General features: G+C 45.6%; 1 protein-coding gene across 2 annotated transcripts in view; it reads right to left on the bottom strand.

Annotated features, from left to right (window-relative positions):
• hars (histidyl-tRNA synthetase) overlaps window positions 1–25447 on the bottom strand; it is a 58591-nt gene that overhangs the window by 6403 nt on the left and 26741 nt on the right. For both annotated transcript variants that reach the window (XM_084331594.1, XM_084331593.1), the window contains 2 exons: window positions 20949–21221; window positions 12879–12995 (listed from right to left, as the gene is read on the bottom strand). In XM_084331594.1, coding sequence (XP_084187720.1) covers window positions 12879–12995; window positions 20949–21221 — 390 coding nt within the window. The remainder of the gene's footprint in view (window positions 1–12878; window positions 12996–20948; window positions 21222–25447) is intronic.

Here is a 25447-nt window from a genome sequence, read left to right as displayed (position 1 = left end):
CAATATAACGGTAAGGCAGTGTCTACAGTAGCGTTCTACAGGAGCACTCATTCAAGGGTACGACGACTGCTTGCACCTCATGGTAACAAAGCACCTCAAAGGCACTAAAAACAAGATTACAATACAAACATCACAAAACAAACTGGTCAGAATACTGCTTGACCTTACTCCTAAAACCCACCTCACCCCTGCCCATTTTGACAACCTAGGATGGCTAAGAGTAGACGACAGAGTACAACAACTTGCAATGGGCCTGGTCTACAAGATACACTACACGACTAAGGTACCCATGTACATGTCAAAATACTTCCCAAAGGTCAGGGAATACCACGACCACAACACCAGAGGGAGTTCCACAAATCATGTTCAACCCAGATTCGGCACAAACAAGGGACTAAACACGTTTCGCAATTATGCCACATCAATGTGGAACGCCCTACCCACAGCCGTGAAAAATGTGAATCCCTACCCACCTTCAAACCCGCTCTCAAAGAGCACCTACGGGAGGCTGCAACTCTAAACTGGCCCCCGTAAATGTCCAAACCTCCACTCCCACCCACCCCATCCTAATGCACAGTTTCCTCCCCCTCGTATGTATATATTTTCTGTAGGGATGCACGATAATTATCGGGCCGATATCAGCAATTATGACGTCATCCCGATAAAAGTATTGATAGCTCCGATAATAATATATATATAATTTTTTTACCTTTTTCTTTTCATGTCAACGTTCACACGCACAATATATGCTTACTTAGGATTTGACTTGATTCAACAACAAAGCAGTCAGGGCAATGGCAAGCCGAAAACGGTCGAAAATGTGGTTATTTGAAGTTTGGATTTTTTTTTTTTTTACAATTAAGGTAGGTAGATTACATTTTTAGAGACTAAAGTACCGAAAAAAGGTACCGTTGGGTACCGGTATCGATTCACAGGTACCGGTACCGTATCGGTTCAAATGTGAACAGTACCCATCCCTACTGACAAAGCACAATACCTGTTGGTTTTTAGTTCACTCATTGTTCAGGGAAACACATTGTTAATGACATTGACGGATTGTGAATTTTGTGATTGACTCAAATTATATTCATTTGGAAAAATAAATATAGTCACTTTATTTGAAGAGTCAAAACTGTTCTCTTGGCTTTGTTTTGTTCATAGTAGTAACGCTCATGTCATGATAAATCTGGTTAGGTAAAAACTACAGGAATATACATAAAAAAAATTATAATACAATAAATATATACCGTACTTTTCGGACTATAAGCCGCGGCTTTTTTCCCCATTTTTCGACCCTGCGGCTTATATAACGGTGCGGCTTATATGTGACTCGACGTGACCAAACTCTAAAATGTAAACATCTAAATATTGCTTTTTTGACTGCATTGAAATGTTATTTATCTGTTCCCTTATTTGCTAAACTTAATACAACTTGTAAATGAGTTAATGCTTGTTATTTGTCCGACAGTATTGTGTCCCAATGCTAATTACATATGGTAATTAAACATTAAAACACCTGCGGCTTATATATGTACACATCATTCAATTTAGCTGCTGCGGCTTATAGTCAGGTGCGGCTTATAGTGCGAAAAGTACGGTATATATCGGTATCGGTATCGACCTTGAGGAGCAGAAAGTTATCGCTATCGATATCTGGGTCAAAAAAATCAATATCGTGCACCCCTACTTTTCTGTTAGGATCTTATATATTTTATGTACCCCCCCCCCCCCCCTCCCACCCCGTCGTAATGTACAGTTTCCTCCCCCTCGTATGTATATATTTTCTGTTCGAATCTGTTTAACAGTACTGTATATTTGCATATCTTGTATCTCACAAATGTAACAGTACTGTATACTTGTATGTCATGCATGTCATAAATGTCATGATATATATCTGTGTATGGTGTATGTCATATATCTCATTATGAATTGAAAATGGGGGACCCTGATGTAAACAAGACGAAAGTCTTTCTCTGGTCTGCATCCCCTTAACAATTGTGTGTATTGAGCCATACTGTTAATAAAGTTTTCAATCAATCAAACCGATACTAGAAAAGTATTGTGATACCCAACTGTTAAAAACGGTTCAATACTCTCATTTTATTAGTACTTTTAGAATAATAGCTGATGCGTATTTTCTATGAGTTGAGTGGATGCGTGACCGGAGCAGTGTGTGCGATTGTACACTTTTCGTAGTGGCTGTGTCAACAGTATCAGCTGAATTGTACCTACCAAGGTACACACCAACAACTAGCTGGCATTCTTTTTTTCATAGTCAGTTCATTATTTTAGTTTTAACAGCATACTGAATGAAACGGGAGATGGTAGTCGAGTCTTTCCTTTTACTTCCCAACATAAATTATATACATCCAACAGAGTGCAGAGACGTTAACGTTACTCCTCGAAAGTGACAGCTGACATAATATGTAAGTTACCAAATACACACCCTGTTCCCAGAATCCCAAGTCTTAAAGGAGCCCTCACTCTGCTCCTAAAGTCCAGTGAATGTCTGCACCAATTGTGCGTGATAAGAGAGTCACCACACAGGCCCCCCCAGAATTCACCATACCCCCCCAAAAGATCATCCACAGTCAACGAGGCGGGGGGGGGGGCCCAGAAACGACTCTGTATCACCGTGCAGGGGTAGAGGTGGGGATTGGGGCGTGTGGGGGGGATTCAGGAGATATGAGGTGACGAGAGGGAAAAGCAGTTGGCAGGGGCCGGGCAGGGGGTCGTCCACACCGTGGCCTGTCTAGGTCCAAATGGGCAGGCTTGAGCCGGTCGACCGATACCCGCTCTGACCTTCCTCCAATGTCCACCATGAAGTTCTTACGCCCCGCCTCCAGGACGCGAAAAGGGCCGTCGTAAGGGGGCTGCAGAGGGGTACGGTGGCTGTCATGGCGAATGAAGACATACCTGGCTGACTGCAGATCCCTAGGCATGTAGGACTGCGGGAGGCAGTGCTGGGAAGTTGGGACTGGGGTGAAGGCACCGGCGCCATCCCTGAGCACAGTCCGAGATGAGGTAACCGACCAGTGTCCGTACACCAGCTCAGCAGCCGAGGCCTGCAGGTCTTCTTTGGGGGCGGAGCGCAGGCCAAGCATGACCCAGGGAAGCCGGTCGACCCAGTTGCCATCCGTAAGGCTGGCCCACAGAGCAGCCTTCATAGAGCGGTGAAACCGTTCGCACAAGCCGTTGCCCTGTGGATTGTAGGCTGTGGTGCGGTGGAGCTTCACTCCCAGGCCCTCGGCGACTGCAGTCCAGAGCCCGGACGTAAACTGTGGGCCCCGGTCGGAAGTGAGGTCAGACGGTGTGCCAAAACGGGCTACCCAGGACCCAATGAACGCCCGGGCCACCTCGGCGGATGTGGTCGATGCCAGCGGGACCACCTCCGGCCACCTAGTGGTTGTCCACCGTGGTGAGTGAACCTGTGGGAGAGGGGCAGGGGACCCACCAGGTCCACATTGACATGGTCAAAACGCCTCTCCGGCACGAGAAACTGTGCCAAGGGGGCTTTGGTGTGACAGTGTATCTTTGCACGCTGGCACGCCACGCAGGAGCCGGCCCAGGCTGCGATGTCCTTCCTGAGGCCATGCCAGACGAATTTCGCACCGACCAGCTTAGTTGACGCCTTCACCCCCGGGTGCGACAGGCCATGGATGGCTTCGAATACCTGCCACCACCAGCCAGCGGGAACCATCGGACGGGGCTGACCGGTGGAGACGTCGCAGAGGAGCGTGGTGTTGGCGATACCAAACTGTACATCCTCTAACCTTAGCCCAGTGTGGGCTGCTCGGTAGGCCTGCATGTCCTTGTCAGTGGCCTGGTCGGCAGCCATGGCAGCGTAGTCCAGTCCCAAGCGGACGTCCCCCACCACCGTCCCGGAGAGGCAGTCAGCGACGTAGTTGTCCTTGCCTGCAACATGCCGTATGTCCGTGGTAAACTCTGAGATGGCGGAGAGTTGGTGCTGCTGGCGCCCCCTGACCACGGCTCGGTGGCTTTGGCCATGGCGAAGGTGAGTGGCTTGTGGTCCACAAAGGCAGTAAAACGTCGGCCCTCCAGCAGGAATCTGAAGTGCCTGATGGCCAGGAAGAGGCCTAGGAGCTCCCGGTCAAAGGTGCTGTACTTTCTTTCATTGTCCCGCAGCTGGCGACTGAAGAAAGCAAGCGGTTGCCAGCCCCCCCCCCCCACCCACTGTTCGTACACTGCCCCCACTGCGTAGTCTGAGGCGTCAGTTGTGAGGGCGATAGGGGCGGTAGGAAATGGGTGTGCCACTAATGCGGCACTGGCCAGTGCAGTTTTAGCGCCCAAAAAAGCTTTGTCGGTACACAGGGACCAGTCCACCTCGGCCTTGGGGTCCTTACCGCGCAAAGCCTCATACAAGGGGCGCATGAGGTGAGCGGCACGGGTATTAACCCGTTGTAGAAGTTCACCATGCCTAAGAACTCCTGCAGGGACTTCACGTGCGGGGGCGTGGAAAGCTGGCAACGGCGTCCACCCTGGCAGGGAGCGGAACGGCTCCCTCTTCTGAGACCCTGCGCCCGAGGAAATCGATAGATGACCGGCCGAACTGGCAGTCGAACAGCCCAAAAGGAGTGATGACCGCCCGCCGTCTTGGGAACGTCCCGTGGGTGAACTAGTACCTGGTGGTAGCCCCACACCAAGTCCACCTTGGAAAAGATGGTGGTCCCCGCCAGGTGGGCGGAGAAGTCCTGTATATGCGGGACGGGGTACCAGTCCGGGGTTGTGGCGTTGTTTAGGCGTCGGAAATCGCCGCAGGCACGCCACCCACCATCAGCCTTAGTGACCATATGCAGGGGGGTGGCCCACGGACTGTCAGAACGGCGCACAATTCCGAGGCGTTCCATAGTTGCAAATTCCTCCTTGGCAATGGAGAGCTTAGCTGGGTCAAGGCGCCAATCGCGTGCATAGACCGGGGGACCGACAGTGGCTATATAGTGCTCCACGCCATGCTGAGCGACTGCTGAGGAAAATGTAGGCGTGGTGAGGATAGGGAACTCCGCTAGGAGGCGCTGATATACATCCCCGGCAGCAAGCATGTTGGACAGGCCTAGTGTCCCTGCCGCGTGAATATTAAAGGCAACCAACTTGTGTTCAGCTTTTCGTTCAGCGTCTCTGATTGGCCACACGGCCAATCAATCAATCCACTAGCACACGCCCTTGCGGCAAGAGAGACGCGGCAGAACGCTGGTCGAACCCGCGGTGTTCTGTTGTGTGACTGTACTACAGCGGTGTTCTGTTGTGTGACTGTACTAAACTCTTCCACCACATGACCGACATTTGACATACAGTACACCTCCTATCTATGTTGGGATTATGTTTGGTCATGACAAAACAATAAAAATCGCTACCGTTAGTAATGCTGCCACCACCCACTTCAATGACAGAGCTCTCATATTTGCGAATGCATAAACTATATCTTAAATTATGGCGATGTGTCTAATATGGCTGTCGCGAAGTCATTGATAAGCGACAGCCATATTAGACACATAGCCATAATTTAAGATATAGTTTATGCATTCGCAAAATATGAGAGCGCGCCGCTGTCATTGAAGGGCTTCCTACAACAGAGCACCGCCGCTGCTGCTGCTGAAGCTGGATCAAGCCGGCGGCGGCGCACGGAAGCCGGGGAAAAACCACTGCGTCGCCCCGCTGGCGTTTCAGCAGCCTCCACGGGCGAAATAACATATAACGTTACAGTTCCACACTGATGTACAGTGAGTGTCTAATATGGCTGTCGCGAAGTCATGCCTCTCCCTCTGAAAGCCCATCCACGCTGTGTATCATAGACTACCAGATTCACTTGTGTATAAACAAAGCCCATACAGTTATGAAATGCGCTGAACTAGAAAGCGTAACGTTATTATGTTTTGCGTTCCATTGATTAACGCCATTACCTGCTGTGCTGTAGGAAGCAGAGGTACAGTAAGTTACAGTAGGTGTAGGTTACATGTTTAATCAAAGCCCATACAATTTTTTAGATGAATGATTGTGGATATAATATAGAAAACACATCATTATGATATTTGAAATATTATGAAAAATTGTATGGGCTTTGATTAAACATGTAACCTACACCTACTGTAACTTACTGTACCTCTGCTTCCTACAGCACAGCAGGTAATGGCGTTAATCAATGGAACACAAAACATAATAACGTTACGCTTTCTAGTTCAGCGCATTTCATAACTGTATGGGCTTTGTTTATACACGAGTGAATCTGGTAGTCTATGATACACAGCGTGGATGGGCTTTCAGAGGGAGAGGCATGACTTCGCGACAGCCATATTAGACACTCACTGTACATCAGTGTGGAACTGTAACGTTATTTCGCCCGTGGAGGCTGCTGAAACGCCAGCGGGGCGACGCAGTGGTTTTTCCCCGGCTTCCGTGCGCCGCCGCCGGCTTGATCCAGCTTCAGCAGCAGCAGCGGCGGTGCTCTGTTGTAGGAAGCCCTTCAATGACAGCGGCGCGCTCTCATATTTTGCGAATGCATAAACTATATCTTAAATTATGGCTATGTGTCTAATATGGCTGTCGCTTATCAATGACTTCGCGACAGCCATATTAGACACATCGCCATAATTTAAGATATAGTTTATGCATTCGCAAATATGAGAGCTCTGTCATTGAAGTGGGTGGTGGCAGCATTACTAACAGTAGCGATTTTTATTGTTTTGTCATGACCAAACATAATCCCAACATAGATAGGAGGTGTACTGTATGTCCACTGCTACCGCAGCTGAACACAAGTTGGTTGGAACAGCAGCCCAACAAGTACACAAGTTGGTTGCCCGCGCTGCCGCTCGCTTGCTCCTTGGATTTAATTTGGGACGTGCGCTTGCCTGCGCGTGGGGGCGCGGCCAATCAGAGAAAAGCCGAACACAAGTTGGTTGCCTTTAATATTCACGCTGGCCGCCTGAATACTTTCCACAACAAAGTCGTGTTTCCGCGTCTTTGATGGCCAGGTGATGTGACATGTACGCCCAATCGTGGGACCGCAAGTTTTTGGATGGTTAAGCTTAGGCGCTCTTTCGAAGTTGGTTATGGTTAGAGTTTGTCTTAGAGCATGGCGCTAGAACGCCTGCCCTGATTCCAAACTCTAACCTTAACCAACTGTGAAAGAGACGCCTAAGCTTAACCAGTGATAAAGTAGGCATTAGGTAGTTTGCAGGCTGTTCGACCCGGAAATAGGTGCAGAACTTGCCGTCCCACGATTGGCGCACATGTCACATGACCTGGCCAATCAGAGCGCAAAACTCGAACGCGGAAACACAAATTTGTTGTGGAAAGTATAGACGTGTCCCTGCCCCTCCCAGTGTGCAAAGGAGACAGCATCGATTAGGCGACAGTTTGTAATGTCCACTAGCAGCCTGAACGCACACAGGAAGTCCACACCCAGGAGAGGAACTGACACAGCGGCCATGACAAACTCCCACCCGAAACGGCGCACGCCAAAACACACCTCTACATACCGGGTTCCGTAGGTACATATAGACGTGCCATTAGCAGCGTCCATGGGGGGACCGTGGCCCCCGCCATAGTGTCCACAGTTGTAGCAGGCAGGATGCTTCGTTGCGCACCTGACTCGACCAGTAGTCGCCGGCCAAATAAGGTGTCCTTAATAAATAGCAGCCTGCTGTCCCCGCCAACGCTCATGGCTGTTAATGAGCATTGGTCCTGGTGTTTCCCTGGTCGCTGTAAATGCATGGTGGGCGACACTGTTTGGCCCTGGCGCCAAACCGGTTATGAAAATAACCCCATCCACTGTTACCCTGGCGACGGGCAGTCACTGCTGCAGCGGCGTCCACTAGATGGGTAGGTGGGTGGTAGGCTGGAAGCAGCGCATGCACAAACTGCTGCAGGTTGGCGAGATAAATCCTGTCCGCTTCGGCAGCCAGCGCGCGGTAGTTTTTAGTGAAGGAGACGGGAGAGCTGGCCAGAGCGGTGCGCACAGGCGCTGGGAGCTGTCGCATGAAAACATGTTTAAATAAAAAAGAGGGATCTGCCGAGCCCAAAACAGACAGCATCCTGTCCATCAGTTCGGACGGCTTGCCGTTGCCGAGGCCGTTGAGTGACAATAGACGATCCGCCTTTTCAATTTCCGACAGTTCAAATAATTGCAAAGGAATGCTTTGATAGCATCATATTTGCCGGCAGCTGGCAGAGCTTCCAGCAGCCCCATAGCACGGGCCATCGTCGGGGCATTCAACGTTGCTACCACATGATAGTATTTAGTAACATCCTGTGATATTCCTCTCAACTCGAACTGGGCTTCAATGTGCTGAAACCAGGGTCTGGGGCTGTGATGCCAGAAGTCGGGCAACTTAATTGCTGCCGCGTAGATAACGTTCACTTCTCCGTCCGTCATGATGTAATCACTCACGTACTTCAGGTCACCAATGTGGGAACGCAAGAAAGGATGAAACGGGAGACGGTAGTCGAGTCTTTTACTTCCCAACATAAATTATATACATCCAACAGAGTACAGAGACGTTAACGTTACTCCTCGAAAGTGACAGCAGCCAGCTGACAGCTGACATATGTAAGTTACCAAATACACACCCCGTTCCCAGAATCCCAAGTCTTAAAGGAGCCCTCACTCCGCTCCTAACGTCCAGTGAATGTCTGCACCAATTGTGCGTGATAAGTGAGTCACCACAATACAAATATTATTAATTAAACATCTCCATGTTCTGTCATCTAATATCCCATTGAACTTTTCCTGATATTTTAGGTTTCTGCCGTGGTATTGTCTTATAACTGGTATGATGATACTTCGGTATCGAAGTCAAAATATTGGTATCATGACAACACTACTTACAATAGCCTTATTGAAATTATAAATTATGCCACGTAAAATCAATGGAACTGACCAAACATATGTATGTATGTATGTATGTATGTATGTATGTATGTATGTATGTATGTATGTATGTATGTATATATATATTAGGGATGCACCGAATATTCGACCGCCGATAATTATCGGCCGAAAATGGTCAAAAAGGCTCTTTCGGCCGAAAGGGTTTTACCACCGAAAATATATCACAGAATGTCAAAGAACAGGGACGTTCGTAACTAGGGATGGGAATCGAAAACCGGTTCCCATTGGGAACCGGTTCCTAATTGGCCGATGCCTGGAACCGCGTGGCTCCCGTGACTTTCGATTCCATTATCGCTGCCAGGTTTTTCCTACAGTTGCGCAATGACGTTAGCATGTAGCCATGGCAGACTCTATTTGATTCATTAAGGGCTCGAAATTGCCGGGGTTTTGGTAATATGCTCCCGAAATGCTCCCGCTGTTTGGCTACTTCTATGTGCAGTGAAAACTACTTGAATGCTTTAGAACCTAGTCATTGATTTAGTTCGGGGTGAGCTAAAATTAGCCGCGGAGCTAACGTGAGCTAACGCTATTTAATCAAGCTCTCAGAGAGATAAACAGCTGACAGCGGATAGTACAGGTACAAATACAATAAAACAGCGGGTGGGGGCTGTTGTGTAAACCTTGTACTCTTTAGTTCACATATAATAAGAGACGTAGTGTTTGTTTACAAGTCTGTAATCTGTAAGACAGGAACAGGAAGTTCCGTGGTGCAACATACAAATGTGTCCGTGTAGCAACACAAGCCAATACCTTACAGGACAGGGGCCCGGGGAGGGAACTCTGTGTGTGTGTGTGAGACAGAAGTCAGAGGAATAACGACCTGTTATTCAATAGATTAAATTAGTTTAAGAATAAAAAAATAAATACATTTTAAGAGAATCTCAAATACATTATTTTATTTAAGTGTAGGCTATAGTTAATGTTTAATTTTTTACAGTTTTTGTATTTTTCTGACATGGTAAATGGCTGCTTTTTTATATAGCGCTTTTATCCAAAGCGCTTTACAATTTGTTGCTTACATTTTACCCAATCACTCACACATTCACACAACGACGGCGGAGGCAACCATGCAATGTGCCAACCTGCTCATCGGGAGCAGTTAGGGGTTAAGTGTCTTGCTCAAGGACACATCGACACGCTGCCCGGGAGGAGTGGGAATCGAACCGGGAACCTCCGGATTGCCAGACGACTGCTCTACCTCCCGAGCCACTGTCGCCCCTGACATGGGGGCTCAACAATAAATGACAATCAGAAATGTCAAGTTGCATGTTGTTATTCTAACCGGCTTAGTTCTGTTGCATTTCCAATTTATCTATTTAAATTATAAATTGATCAGGTATCGATAAGGGAATCGATAAAGAATCGAATCGATAAGCAGAATCGATAATGGAATCGTATCGATAAAATCCTATCAATTCCCATCCCTATTCGTAACATACCTAACGTGTTGTTGTGATGACGTAATCAAAACGCGGCTTCAGTCATTACATGCGCAACGTGACCTCTTCAGTCCTGCGTTCTGCAGCCTGTGATAACTCCTCTTGCAACTCGGGAGTCGCCCTGTTTCTATGTAAACACTGCGTGCAACGCGTCCAATAAATGCGTCTTTAACATGCTTTATATCCTCACCATTACTATATGCCCGTCGCGGTTAAAAACCTTTTTAATTAACGTTAGCGTTAAGCTATCTAACAAGGGGGGGGCTACGTGGCGTAGTGGGCAAGGCGCTCGCCACGAATGCAGAGACGCTGGGATCGCCTGTTCGATCCCAGCGCTCCACATTGCTTTCAGTTTATCTGGTCGTCCGTACTAATACACATTGGCCGTATTAGGGGGTGGGAAACTGATGGGTGGGGATTGGGCATTGTGGACAGCGACTCCTACAGGTCGGTTGGTGCGCCTGCGCAGTAGAATCAGGAAGTGTCGGGGGCAGCGTGAGCCTCCCACGTGTTACTCCTCGCCACAGAGATCGAGCTGCGCAGGTGAAAAGATGCGACTGCCGTTACCTCAAGTACCGGAGGGGACTTGTGCTATGTATGACTTAGTCCACATTGCAGCCGGCTTGTGGGAGGCAAGAAACAGCGTTCGTGACAGGGGAGGGTTGAATTGGATGATACGAAATTGCTTAAAGCTACGTCATCCCCCGCTAATAGTCACGGGAGATGTAGTAAATACAACAGTCCTTCCATGTAGGCTAGAACGCCGTGAATTATGACAGTAGTTCAAGTTTCTTTATTAGTTGTCATACAAAAATACAGAGTACTTTTATATAAAATGCTTACTGTAGCCACTACAGTAACATCATTAAGTCTGCTATAAGCTATTCTCCCTCTCATGTGTGCAGATCTTTATGCAGTTTTAAAGCACATTGGCTTTGTTCTGAATGCACTTTGTTGTAGTTATCCTACAGAGAAAAGAAAATGCACTTGACTTTAATGCGCATTTTGTTGTATGCAAAGAGAAAATGTTTAAATTGTACAATCTTTCAGCAGTCAGTCTGGAATTAATGTATGCATTCAAAAGTGCTGAATAAATGTTTTATGGACCCATAATAGTGATTATTAGTATTATTTAAGTTAAGTTTAGCCATAATCATGTCTTTTGTCATAATCAGGTAGCTGAAAAAAAATATATAAACATTATATATATATATTTCTATTAATAATTTTCTGCCTTTCGGCATTCTGTTTTCGGCCAACTGTTTCCTATTTTCGGTATCGGTTTCAGCCAAGAATTTCCCATTCGGTGCATCCTTAGTGTATATATATATATACACCTGTGGGGGGTGCTTAATGTCTGAAGGAGTCGACTGAAGGCTTCTTGTCCTCTGCAAAAGCATGCAATTGGTCCACTGATGGATACATCTTGATATTTGTCTAGTCTAGTGTGTTCATTAGATGGGTGAACTCCTCTTTCAGTGCCTCTGTGCCTGTTTTCGTAGGCAGTTAGCCTCTGGTATGCGGTCCATTAGCGTTAGCCACGCTTCTAGGCCTCTTTTCTTTTGGAAAGAATGATTCTTTTGGAAAGAGATTTTTTTTTTTTATTATTATATTCGACTAAGAGGTTGGCCAGTCGACTACGGCTCCTTTTGACCGATTAGTCGACTAATCGATTAATAGGGGTCAGCCCTAAAACACATTTACTATCAAATAGCATTGTGAGGCTGAACAACAGGACCAATTGACTATACATGTGCTTAAAGGGGAACTATCTTATAAATGGCCTTTTTCAGTGTTTACCATTGTTTCTTAGCTATGTGGACTTATATTAATAGGATCTATGTCTCTAATTCTCATATTGGCGCATTCTTCCAATTCTCCTCTCACAATATTCACCCTCACTGAACTGAGTCATCTGAAAATGTGCATATCTGTGATGTCAGAGATTTCTCAGCTGCATAATAATGTGGCAGTTGATGTGGCAGTTGGCACCAGGCCACACAGTAGTTGGAGCCCAGCCTCAAAACGGCTTAAGATCTTGAGGTAGAAAAATGCGGTTTTTGAATACTTGATTAGAAATACAAAACAATGCATTTTTTTTTTTTTTTTTTTTTTGAAAAAAACCTAGGTGTTCCATAGACTCACAGGAATTGTGTAAAAGTGCCCAAATAGTGAAAGATAGTCAAATAGTTCCCCTTTAACATTTTTTAAATAAACATTCTTTTTTTAAATCGCTAAAAGTGATTTTGTAATTTTGCAACAGTGGGTCTCACAGGGTACTTTTAACCCTGTGAGGCCCAAAGAAAAAAGACATTAGCAACTTCAGAGGCCAGAGGGTGAGACCTAGAAACACATGAAGGGTGCCGTGACTGAAAAAAAAGGTTGAGAAACGCTGGTATATGGTGTGGCTCTTTGTGATACCACAGTAATTTTTGTGGCTCTTAGTCTCTGACTGGTTGGCCACCCCTGCCATATACCATGTTAGAGCACAATGCATTTATTTTCTACCTTTCAAACAAAGACATACAGACCTTGATACCAGCATTCCAGAGCTCAGTGGTGAGTTTGAGCCTCTCTTCCAACAGGTTCTTCTGTGCTGAAGCCACCATGACCTCGACCTCCGTGGTACGAACCTTCTCTGTTGACAACTGGACCACATGAACCATCGTTAGACTCATACTCTCTCACGCAGGGACATGTGCACACCAATTCTCCATCATAGAGATGCTGGATCACAGATGTTTGAACCCAAGGCATCAACGTCCTTTCTGTCCTGAGAGCTACTTTTTGGAAGCAATGGTCATTTGGATCACCATTTGTATACATGAGGAATATTACTTTCCAACACTATTGAAAAGGGGAAGCCTCCTCTGGATATCTGGTATTTGTATTTAAAAAGAAAATAAGAAAAATTGCTTTATTACAGAGTAAAATTAGCTCACAGACAACTCTGTACATATGATCAGGCCAGAGATATAGTCAGAGACAGGGAGGAGCAGAGATGTGGAACTCTATACTTCGGTCACCAGCTCTGACAGGGAGGAACCAAGATGTGGAACTCTCTAGCTGCTTCTGTCACCAACTCTGACAGGGAGGAACCAAGATGTGGAACTCTCTAGCTGCTTCTGTCACCGGCTCTGACAGGGAGGAACAGAGATGTGGAACTCTAGCTACTTCTGTCACCAGCTCTGACAGGGAGGAACCGAGATGTGGAACTCTAGCTACTTCTGTCACCAGCTCTGGGAAAATAAGCAGACAAGGGACTCTACGAGATGAATGGAGTGAGTCGTAAAATAGTTTATACCAGTACAACTAGAGGAGGCTTATTTGATTGAGCAACAGATTTGCCATGTTTAGGATCTTAGAAACATAGACATTTTAAACTTGGAATGTCATTCAGTGGATGTTTTTTTAAAAAGGGATTTCTGTTATATTTTGGGTGCATACTGATGACGTATTTCACCCTTTTTTGGCGATTTACAAACAACGAGGGTAAGCTAGGCTAACAATTTGTCTAGTTTTGACATAATTGAGAAAATATTTTATTTACAATATTGAAATTGACATTCCTGATATTTAAGCAGTTGATTGCTATTGTCAGTTTCACTAATGACGTGAATAACATGCGTTGAGTTTTCAGTGAGGACATCGCCTCCCATTAATTTTCCCCACCCGTCTTCCCTCTGATATTCAGCTTCTTTGATAATAGTCCTAAACTACTACACATGCTCTAGCTTCCTGCTGGACTACACTGAGGTGAGAAGGGCTGGATCTCAGATGATGTCAGTCAAAGGTTGTCACCAAACACACAAGGAGGTGAGCAGGTTAACATTACTCCATTACCTGGTGAGAGAGAGTGACAAGCTGATTGAGAGACTATCGAGGGATCAGGAAATTCATATTACTCGCCCATTGTAGTTCTTCCAAATTAGGGTATAGATTAGATTCAGCAACAGTACTTCGATCTATAAGACTTAACATGCTCAACAAAAAGCTTGTTTTCTTTTTCTTTTTTTATTCTTGCCATGCAAGTTAAACAGCAGACTCCACATTGCGCTTCTCAGACGTTGAGAGTAGTAGCAGTTAAGATGTTGCTAACAACAACACTAGCTAACAGAAGAGGTGTGTACTGTGAGAGTTGCGACAGTGAATGAGAACCAGGTGAGGAGACAGGGATGCATTCTAGAATAGTAGGGGTGTAACGGTACATGTATTCATACAAAACCGCTTCAGTACGGGACCTTCAGTTCAGTACGCGCTGTGTACCGAACAAATGCAACATTACAATGTAATCAAAAAAGTCAACCAACGAACAAGATTCTTGTACCGGATCTCCTCTCTGGTAAGCAAGAATACCCTGAAGACTCTAGCAGGAGCACTCATTCAAAGGTACTACGACTATGCTTGCACCTCATGGTACCAAAGCACCTAAGTTCAAAGGCACTAAAAACAAGATTACAAACATCACAAAACAAACTGATCAGACTACTGCTTGACCTTACTCCTAAAACCCACCCCACTTTGACAACCTAGGATGGCTTAGAGTAGACGACAGAGTAGGGCTGGACGGTATGGTCTAAAATTTATATCACGGTATAATTTGAAGCGTAGACGGTAACGGTATATATCACGGTATATTAACTTATCTTAAAATTTCTATATACATGCTTCTGAAGGGGTAAAACACTGGCAGCTATTACTGTACTATTGTATTACTAGGACATATTTCACATAGTACAGAGGTATTTTAAGAACATTTATTGTGCAAAACTGCAATAGAAAAATGCAAAACCTTTTCTCAAGTGTCTGCAGGCAGGTAACGCATATCTTGGATCGTGTTTTGACCAGGTCTTTAAAGCCCTTTCAATCGACAGTTTGAAACGGAACCATATCCTTACACAAGTAAACAGTGACAGCGTTTGCTATGTCGGTACACCGCTGGCTTTTTTTGTCATTGTTGAAACATAAATAATAAAAATAAAAAAGTATTCTGTTACAGCTGCTGAGCTATATACCGTACTATAGCTAATGTCCATCAATATATTCCTTTGGAATGAAATAGGTTCATGAATCGAATCAGGATTGTTAGCGCAGAGAGAGAGCGAGAGCGAGAGAGAGAGAGAGAGAGAGAGAGAGAGAGAGAGAGAGGAGGGGGAGGGCTGCTAGGGGTGGAGCCGGCGTTGGCTTGCTGAGGCTACATCAACAGGTTGCTAGAACTCCTAGCAGCCTGTTGATGTAGCCTCAGCAAGCTAACGTTAGCTCTACTCCTAGCCTAGTTTACATTACACATAGAAACTGCGTGACTCGCGAGACAAGTTGTCACACAGCTGCTGTGTGCAACGCAGGGCTGAAGTGCTAGTTTGCTTCTAGAATTGATGGTCCGCTCTTTTCCGTGTCTATTATGAAATGACAATTGCGCGTTGACACGCCCACTACGCAAAGCCTCTGTGCTACTAAATAAAAAAAATTAGGGGGAAGTCAGAGTCAAATAGTCGCACTGTGGAGCCCTGTCTCGGCGGGCTGGCGTTGGCTCCGCTCCTGGCAGCCCCCTCCCTCCACACTGTGTTGCTCTACGCTAACCTTTTTCCCAAGGAGCACATGTGCTCCTAAATGAAAGAATTTAGGAGCACACAAAGAAATTTAGGAGCACCCAAAAATATTTAGGAGCACAGTGAAAATATTTCAAGTAAGTTTTTTTTTTTTTTTCAAAAATAAATGTATATTTGTACTGTGCGTGCATGCGTGTATTAGCTCTTGCTACAACCCTGCATGTTTACATTTTGTATTTTGTACTTGATGTACATTAACACTTTGACTGCCATGAAACGTGTTTTGACGTCATTGCTGGCCATGCTCAAGTTGCCGGGGGACGCTGTACAGCGTCCTTATATCAATATTTCAAAAATCTGCGATCGGATTCATATGTCCCCTCCGCTGGCCTGAGATCCACCAGCAGGATCCACTGAGCTCTCTGGCGGTTCAGGAGCACCATCTGGTGGCCGATCGGCGCAATCGCTTTAACAGGAAGTGGCATAGAGGTTGTGCTACGTCCGTAGTACTTCCGGGTGCTCGCTATAGGTCCCGCGACTCTGGCTCGTCACGCTACACAGTGATCGATTGCCAATAACTCGATAAACAACATGATTTGGACGTATATACCATTATACAAGCTGGAGATGGACCGGGTAAATTTACATCCCATAATGATAAGATTTCAACTCTACGATGATCGCCCAACGGCGCACGGAGACTGGGGTGAGTTTCAGCGTGTAACGTTACCGTCTTCGATACTAACTGCTATTATCAACATTTGACCCACATTAGATGATTGGTATAACGCTGCCCACGGAATTATAAACGGCCCCTAGCCCATCCGGTCAACATCAGATGACGTGTAGTAACTTCTAGAAGTACGTCTAGTTGTAATTTTTTATATCGCGCTGATTGCCATAAAACTGTATTGCATCATCAATATAATGTATTTAGGGCTATAGATCACGTTCTGGAGAAAGCTGCAGAAAGAGATGAAAACATACTTATACATTAGACCATACTTTACTATGAATATGTGAATGAAAAAGTTTAACGTTGCTACACAATGAACAATACATATAGGACTTTGAATGGGCCCTAATAATGGCAATGTAGCAATAGAATTTAAAAAGTTATAGCCCTGCAAAGAAGGGGACTTTCTCCATAGACAAATAGCGCTGGCAATCTATGGTATATCATGAATTTAACCTTAGGCAACCAAAGTGTTAACATGTGCTGTCCCTATCAAATAAACTATCAAATCAAACTACTGCTACAAAAGGTTCAGTCACTTAACTTTAGCCCCTTTTATGCATACAATGCCTATGTTTTGGCTGTGTTGCTCTTCTAGAAAAATAATCCTTTCAGGGTTGCCTATTGAAATACTGTACACCTCCAGTACAGAAACATTGTTTATGAGTTTGCGTGTCAGGTAGACCATTGATTGACAGTCGAGTCTGCCAATTACATCACACCGCTTGCACTCCGGCCGTCCGGCGCTGCAGCTGGACCCTATTGCCCATCTCTGCTGTTGATAACGCTAGCCAAGTTATTATACACACAGATACACAGTGGGCCAGTGACTTTGGTGTAGGGGTGTAACAATCCATCGATCCTAAGGGGGAAATTCAACTGCATCGATTTGAAAATGTTAGAATAGATTATCGCAATTTTAATGTGTACACGTTATGTTATTGTCATGTCCGTTACAGCCAACACACCGACATACGCTACTGCATCAACGTTATGATTAACAAAGCAAGGCATTCGTTTTGTTGCATTAACGTTATATTACTATTGCTATCGATAAATCTAGGTGTTCTAAAATCTATTGCTATTGGTAAGAGAGAGATAATAAGTTAGTGTCTCGGAAAACGAGAGCCCTGATCGCAATGGCGGAGTTTCAGGAAGTAAACAAGCAAAATGAGAGCTTCCGATTAGTCATTTGCTTTATTTTCCATGAAACCAGTCACTTCACTCTACTGTGATTGGACCGTTGGCTTGAGTGCAATGTGGGACTTGTAGTTTTTTAACGATTCTCAGCGGAGAAATAAAAAGTACGACTGAGGCTGTAATCTGCACTCGCACACCGTGCGCGTAATTGATTTTTGAGGTTCGCACACACATATTTTTAGGGGCATATGCGAGCAATATGGTCACACTGTAGAGCCCTGCAAGGTATAGTCTAAATCCATACCGTAGCACAAATTCATACCGTTTATACCGTATACCCCTACGACAGAGTACAGCAACTTGCAATGGGCCTGGTTTATAAGATACACTACACCACTAAGGTACCCATGTACATGTTGAGGTACTTCCCAAAGGTCAGTGAATACCACGGCCACAACACGAGAGGGAGTTCCACAAATCATGTTCAACCCAGATTCGGCTCAAACAAGGGACTAAACACATTTCGCAATTATGCCACATCAATGTGGAACGCCCTACCCACAGCCGTAAAAAAATGTAATCCCTACCCACCTTCAAAACCGCTCCGTGCAGAACTTTCTTTTTGCGTGCAGAACTTAATTAAAAACTCCAAGTCCCCCCCTTCCCAAAATATAACTTGCGCAAAGGGCCGGATGTTGTTCATCACTGAGAGATTACCTGTAATTTAGCATAGCTTCATAGTATGGCGAACACAAATGACAAGCCAGAGCTAGAAGACACTTTCAGTCAGCTCAATGAAAGTGATGTTGCGTGTCTCATATCGTTAACACTTTGACTGCCGGAAAACGCTTAAAAGCGTCATTCCCGGCCATGCTCAAGTTGCCGGAGGACGCTTTACAGCGTCCTTATATCAATATTTCAAAAATCTGGGATCGGATTCATATTTCCCCTCCGCTGGCCTGAGATCCACCAGGAGGACCCACTGAGCTCTCTGGCGGTTCAGGAGCGCCATCTGGTGGCCGATCGGCGCAATCGCTTAACAGGAAGTGCAGTAGAGGTTGTGCTGGTCGGCCGTATTACTTCCGGGCACTCGCTATAGGTCCCGAAACTCGATCTCGACACACTACATAGCGATCGATTGCCAATAACTCGATAAACAACATGATTTGGACGTATATACCATTATACAAGCTGGAGATGGACCGGGTAAATCGACATCCCATAATGGTAAAATTTCTACTCTACGATGATCGCCCAACGGCGCGCGGAGACTGGGGTGAGTTTTAGCGTGTAAAATTACCGTCTTCGATACTAACTGCTATTATCAACATTTGACCCACATTAGATGATTGGTATAACGCTGCCCACGGAATTATAAACGCCCCCTAGCCCATCCGGTCAACATCAGATGACGTGTAGTAACTTCTAGAAGTACGTCTAGTTGGAATTTTTTATATCGCGCTGATTGCCATAAAACTGTATTGCATCATCAATATAATGCATTTGGGGCTATAGATCACGTTCTGGAGAAAGCTGCAGAAAGAGATGAAAACATACTTATACATTAGACCATACTTTACTATGAATATGTGAATGAAAAAGTTTAACGTTGCTACACAATGAACAATACATATAGGACTTTGAATGGGCCCTAATAATGGCAATGTAGCAATAGAATTTAAAAAGTTATAGCCCTGCAAAGAAGGGGACTTTCTCCATAGACAAATAGAGCCGGCAACCTACGGTTGATAATGAATTTAACCCATGGCACCCAAAGTGCTTAATGCAGGGCATTCAGGCCCACGCGAGAAGTTGAGAAGAAGACAGAAGATTGTTCTTTTCACAATCTAATATTAATTTTACAATCAAATATATGTTTATTTTTATTTATTTTTTACAAGTCTATTATTCATTTGAATATAGAATATTCATTGACGGCCCTACTTAACAGTAACTGCACACTACGTCACCCCCGAGTGGAACATGGAAAGCCACGTTCTGCAAACTTTCCCCCACTGTACCGAAATTAACCGTGACTTCCGAGGTACGTACCAAACCGTGGTCTTTGTGTACCGTTACACCCCTAAAGAACAGCGTTTGAGAATCAAAATATTCAGCAAATGTTCACACATTCCACTGGTGGTTTTCTAAGAGCATCGACGGGGCACCCGTTGAGAGAGTGAACAGTTTCAAGTACCTTGGAGCCCACATATCCGAGGACTTGACATGGACCACACACATTGACAGTGTTGTGAAGAAGGCACGACAACGCCTCTACTTCCTCAGGCGCCTAAGGAAGTTCCAAGTCAGTCAGAAGATCCTTAGGAACTTCTACTCATGTACAATAGAGAGCATCCTGACCGGCAACATCACCTCCTGGTTTGGGAATAGCACTGCACAAGACCGTAGCAGACTACAAAGAGTGACACGTTCAGCCGAACGCACAATTGGAGGGGGCTTCCCACCCTCCAGAACATTTACAACAAGCGGTGCAAGGGGAAGGCTAAGAGAATTATTAAGGACTCGAGCCACCCGAACAACTGCCTCTTTGAACTGCTGCGGTCAGGCAAGCGATACCGGAGTCTTAAGGCGAGCACAGAAAGACTCAGAAGAAGCTTCTATCCCCAGGCCATCAGGCTGCTAAACGAACAATAAACACTATGCAACAACCATCAAATGCACACAGCACACACACACTCACTTAAACAAACAACACACTGCAGCACCCACTCTCCACACTTTAGATCACACAAACACACTTTATATTTATTGATAAAGGATTTGCACTACAACTCGTACACCTACTGTAAATTGTACCTAAATTGCACCGCATCCCATTTCTGCCTTGCACTATATAGTATTGTATATTAGTACACTGCACAGTATTGTATATTATATGGTAACTCAGTTACGTCTATTCTGCATCGAACATTGTACATATGTCTATACGGAACACTGACCTCATTTTTTTTTACTTCTAATTTACATGCTATACTATGTTATTTTATTTCATACTTATCTTGTCTTGCACAGTCTCTGGAGCGTAACAGTAAGAAGCATTTTGTATAAAAGTATTCTGTACTTCTGTATGACAACTATTAAAGAAACTTGAACTTGATTTAATCTAAACATTTAATGTCTAGTTGTCACACACATCTCTAATTTCGTTGCCTCACCTCCGCCTTCTGCTCCATGATGGAGAAGATCCTCTCGATACCGATGCTCACCCCCACACAGGGCACCTTCCTGCCCTTAGGGTCGAACATGCCCACCAAGCCGTCGTAGCGCCCGCCACCGGCCACGCTGCCCACGCTCACGCTCTCCTCGCCTGCAGCTCCGTTCAGGGCCTCGGTGGCAGCCGGCGCCATGCCCATTTGGGTCAAGGAGGCTTCATAAATGATGCCGGTGTAGTAGTCAAGACCACGGGCCAGACTGAGGTCAAACACCACCTGGGATAGAAGAGAGTGGGTGAGGAGAGAGAATGGTTATAGAGAGGGTTTAGTATGAGAGGGTTTAGTAGGAGAGGGTTTAGGAGGAGAGGGTTTAGGAGGAGAGGGTTTAGGAGGAGAGGGTTTAGTGGGAGAGGGTTTAGGGGGAGAGAGTTTAGGAGGAGAGGGTTTAGGGGAGAGGGTTTAGGAGGAGAGGGTTTAGCGGGAGAGGGTTTAGGGCAGGGGTCTCAAACTCGCGGCCCGCGGGCCATTTGCGGCCCGCGGGATGATATTTTGCGGCCCCCTACTTGACGTCAAAGTGTAGTGTTAATGCGGCCCGCACGCAACTGTTTGCTGAGTCGTTGCGCGAGAGTTGGACGTTTTATGGGGCTGCGGCACTGCAGATATACCCTACTCCAATGATCCGCACGGACATTAGACGGTGTTGCACTCGCTACTCAGTCTGTAGCAGTCGCAGAGACTCTGGCTAGTAGTGACGTTCGAATATTGTGATTTTCGATGCAAAATAAATATTCAACATTCTCTTTTGAGACTCCGCCTCAGAGACTCTTATCCTTTGGCACTTGGAACTTGCTGTACTTTGCTTGCAGGTCTGCAGCCATTATTGCTGGATAATGAATAGCACCAACTTTAGCCACGGGACCGTTGTCAAGCTAAGCTAGCTGACCTAGCTCGTCTTCCCCGCAAGGTTTTCACATTGACATTTGATAACGTTAGTCAGCTAACGCTAGTCAGTAGCTACTTGACTTATATACGATGGGTGCATTATTGTTGATAGACGGACAGAGTGTCAGGTCCTGGAGAAAGGACAGGCCATCATCTGATTTGATGTAACGTAGCTAACGCTAGCTTTTCAGCTAATGCTATAATAACACCAAGCAAAACACATCCCGTCCGAGCTCCCCGTCACACGCTCTGTCGGGGACAATGGAATTTAAGAAAGTGTATCTGCTGTTAAAATGACAAACAGCATCACACTTTAAAACACGTTCATTTTATAATCCTCACTCCGCATGATATAAATGACGTCATGGGATCGGAGGCTAGAATTGACATGTATTGATTGATTGATTGAAAACTGTATTAACAGATTGCAGAATGGGTACAATACAGTACAGCTCAATACACACAATTGTTAAGGGGATGCAGACCAGAGAAAGACTTTCGTCTTGTTTACATCAGGGTCCCCCATTTTCAATTCATCAGGACATATATGACATACAGATACCAAGTCCTCACTCAGTGGCAAGAAGCCATTCTCTCTCTGATGCATACATAATAAAATAATGTATGACTGAAGTGATGGAGACCATGTTTGAAGGCAAACAAAAGCAAATCCCCCTCAGATCGCACAGCAACCAGAATAAACAGCTTTGTGATAGAATAAAAAAAATGCACAGTGCATTTCCATAGCTGTGGATGAGTCCACTGACACCACTGAGAAGCCTATGTTCTAAAGAACCGTTCATGTTCTGAAGAAGTGTTCATGTTCTGAATTGTTATTGCTAAAGATTGAGACGATTGGATCAGTTGTACTTTTTTTTGGAATACTTGAAACCCTTTTTTTGTGGAATATTTGATGCGGCCCAGCCTCACCCAGACTCTACCTCCAGCGGCCCCCAGGTAAATTGAGTTTGAGACCCCTGGTTTAGGGGGAGAGGGTTTAGGAGGAGAGGGTTTAGTAAGAGAGGGTTTAGGGGGAGAGGGTTTAGGAGGAGAGGGTTTAGTAGGAGAGGGTTTGGCAAGAGATGGTTTAGGACTCCCGGAGGAGAGTGTAGTAGGAGAGGGTTTAGCAGGAGAGGGTTTAGTAGGAGAGGGTTTAGGAGGAGAGGGTTTAGGAGGAGAGGGTTTAGGGGGAGAGGGTTTAGGAGGAGAGTTTGGCAGGAGAGGGTTTAGGAGGAGAGGGTTTAGTAGGAGAGGGTTTAGGGGGAGAGGGTTTAGGAGGAGAGTTTGGCAGGAGAGGGTTTATGAGGAGAGGGTTTAGGAGGAGAGGGTTTAGTAGGAGAGGGTTTATGAGGAGAGGGTTTAGGAGGAGAGGGTTTAGTAGGAGAGGGTTTAGCAGGAGAGGGTTTAGCAGGAGAGGGTTTAGGAGGAGAGGGTTTAGTAGGAGAGGGTTTAGCAGGAGAGGGTTTAGTAGGAGAGGGTTTAGGAGGAGAGGGTTTAGGAGGAGAGGGTTTAGTATGAGAGGGTTTAGGAGGAGAGGGTTTAGTAGGAGAGGGTTTGGCAAGAGATGGTTTAGGAGGAGAGTTTGGCAGGAGAGGGTTTAGCAGGAGAGGGTTTAGGAGGAGAGGGTTTAGTAGGAGAGGGTTTGGCAGGAGAGGGTTTAGTAGGAGAGGGATTAGGAGGAGAGGGTTTAGGCAAGAGATGGTTTAGGTCGGAGAGGGTTTAGTAGGAGAGGGTTTGGCAAGAGATGGTTTAGGAGGAGAGTTTGGCAGGAGAGGGTTTAGCAGGAGAGGGTTTAGGAGGAGAGGGTTTAGGAGGAGAGGGTTTAGTATGAGAGGGTTTAGGAGGAGAGGGTTTAGTAGGAGAGGGTTTGGCAAGAGATGGTTTAGGAGGAGAGTTTGGCAGGAGAGGGTTTAGCAGGAGAGGGTTTAGCAGGAGAGGGTTTAGCAGGAGAGGGTTTAGGAGGAGAGGGTTTAGTAGGAGAGGGTTTAGCAGGAGAGGGTTTAGTAGGAGAGGGTTTAGGAGGAGATGGTTTAGTAGGAGAGGGTTTGGCAAGAGATGGTTTAGGAGGAGAGTTTGGCAGGAGAGGGTTTGGCAGGAGAGGGTTTAGCAGGAGAGGGTTTAGGAGGAGAGGGTTTAGTAGGAGAGGGTTTGGCAGGAGAGGGTTTAGTAGGAGAGGGATTAGGAGGAGAGGGTTTAGGCAAGAGATGGTTTAGGAGGAGAGTTTGGCAGGAGAGGGTTTAGGGGGAGAGGGATTAGGAGGAGAGGGTTTAGCAGTATTCAACTCTAGGAAAGGTTTAGTTGAAGCCATAGGTGCCAGCAGCTGCTGGATCGCAAGGGTTCACATAGGTATGCAGGGACCGAAACTAGAGAGCGCCACCCGCCATTTGCGCTCAGTTTTTACGTTTGGCGCCTCCCACTGAGAGGTCTGACCGCCGTGTGGCGGGCAATCAAATAGTCATGTGAAAACCGAAAATCATGATCCAATTCTTTAGCGGAGTTCTCACTCGCTGTCTCAGCACAGACATGCACGTGCACTGCTGCTGCTGCTGCTGCTCCTACCCCCTCCCCACCTGTTTCTGTATGCCTGCATGTAAACAGAGGCTATTGCCTCCGAGTCACCGTGACGTTAGTCTAGTCAGTGTGGGACCTTCGTGAGATAACGTTAGCTACCGTTACAAAATGACCCAGTCAACTATTCACTTAGTTTAATACATGAGGCATTGTGTAACATTATCCAGCCGGCTAGCTACTGATAGCTCCAGACATCAACAAATCCTCCAGCAATAGTCCAGTGCATAATACCTCCGTTGGCTAGGTAGCTCACTAGTCACTACGAAATGTCGCAGTAAACTAAATAGTTCACTGAGGCGTTGTCCCAACGCCATCCAGCAGTAGCTACAGATAGCTCCTGGCATCAATGTCCTACAACAACAACATGCGTATTAGAGTCCCTGGCTTACATCGCATGAGTGAGGGCTGCTGAATAGGGTCCAGCTGTAGCTCAGGAGAATCCTTTTGCATGCTGAATGTAGCGTTTAGGGTCCAGCTGCAGCGCCGGAGAATCCTTGCTGGAGCTGGAGGCCACTCGAGTATACACACAGACAGTGGAGCTGTTTGCAGACAGCGAGGTGGCGATGTCTCGCAGATAACACAATCACAAGTATGATTATATAATATATATATTTTATTAAAAAAAAGAATTTTTATATAAAATAATAATAATAAAAAATTATCAAAAAAAAGTTGGCAGGTAAGAAATATGCTTGGCGGGTAGATTCTTCCCATCTACCCGCCACTGGCCGGTGAGTCAAAAAGTTAATTTCGCTCCCTGTAGGTATGCACACAAGGATATTTCAAGTTGAATCATTGTATTTAGTAAATAATCCAAATATATTCAAACTATTTGTGTTTTCCTTCAATAATGACATGCTTCATCAGAAAATGTATCATAGATGAAGATATAATAAAGATTAATGTGTGAAATATTTGAAAAACGTACTTTTCCAAAGGGGTTCACATACTTTCAAGCAACACTTAATTGTTTCTCACGTTAGTGTCTA

The sequence above is a fragment of the Notolepis coatsorum genome (assembly GCF_963971535.1).
Source record: "Notolepis coatsorum genome assembly, chromosome: 16".
Taxonomy (NCBI): Eukaryota; Metazoa; Chordata; class Actinopteri; order Aulopiformes; family Paralepididae; genus Notolepis; species Notolepis coatsorum.
Note: the sequence above shows the minus strand (reverse complement) of the source record. Positions and strands in the feature narration are given on the sequence as shown.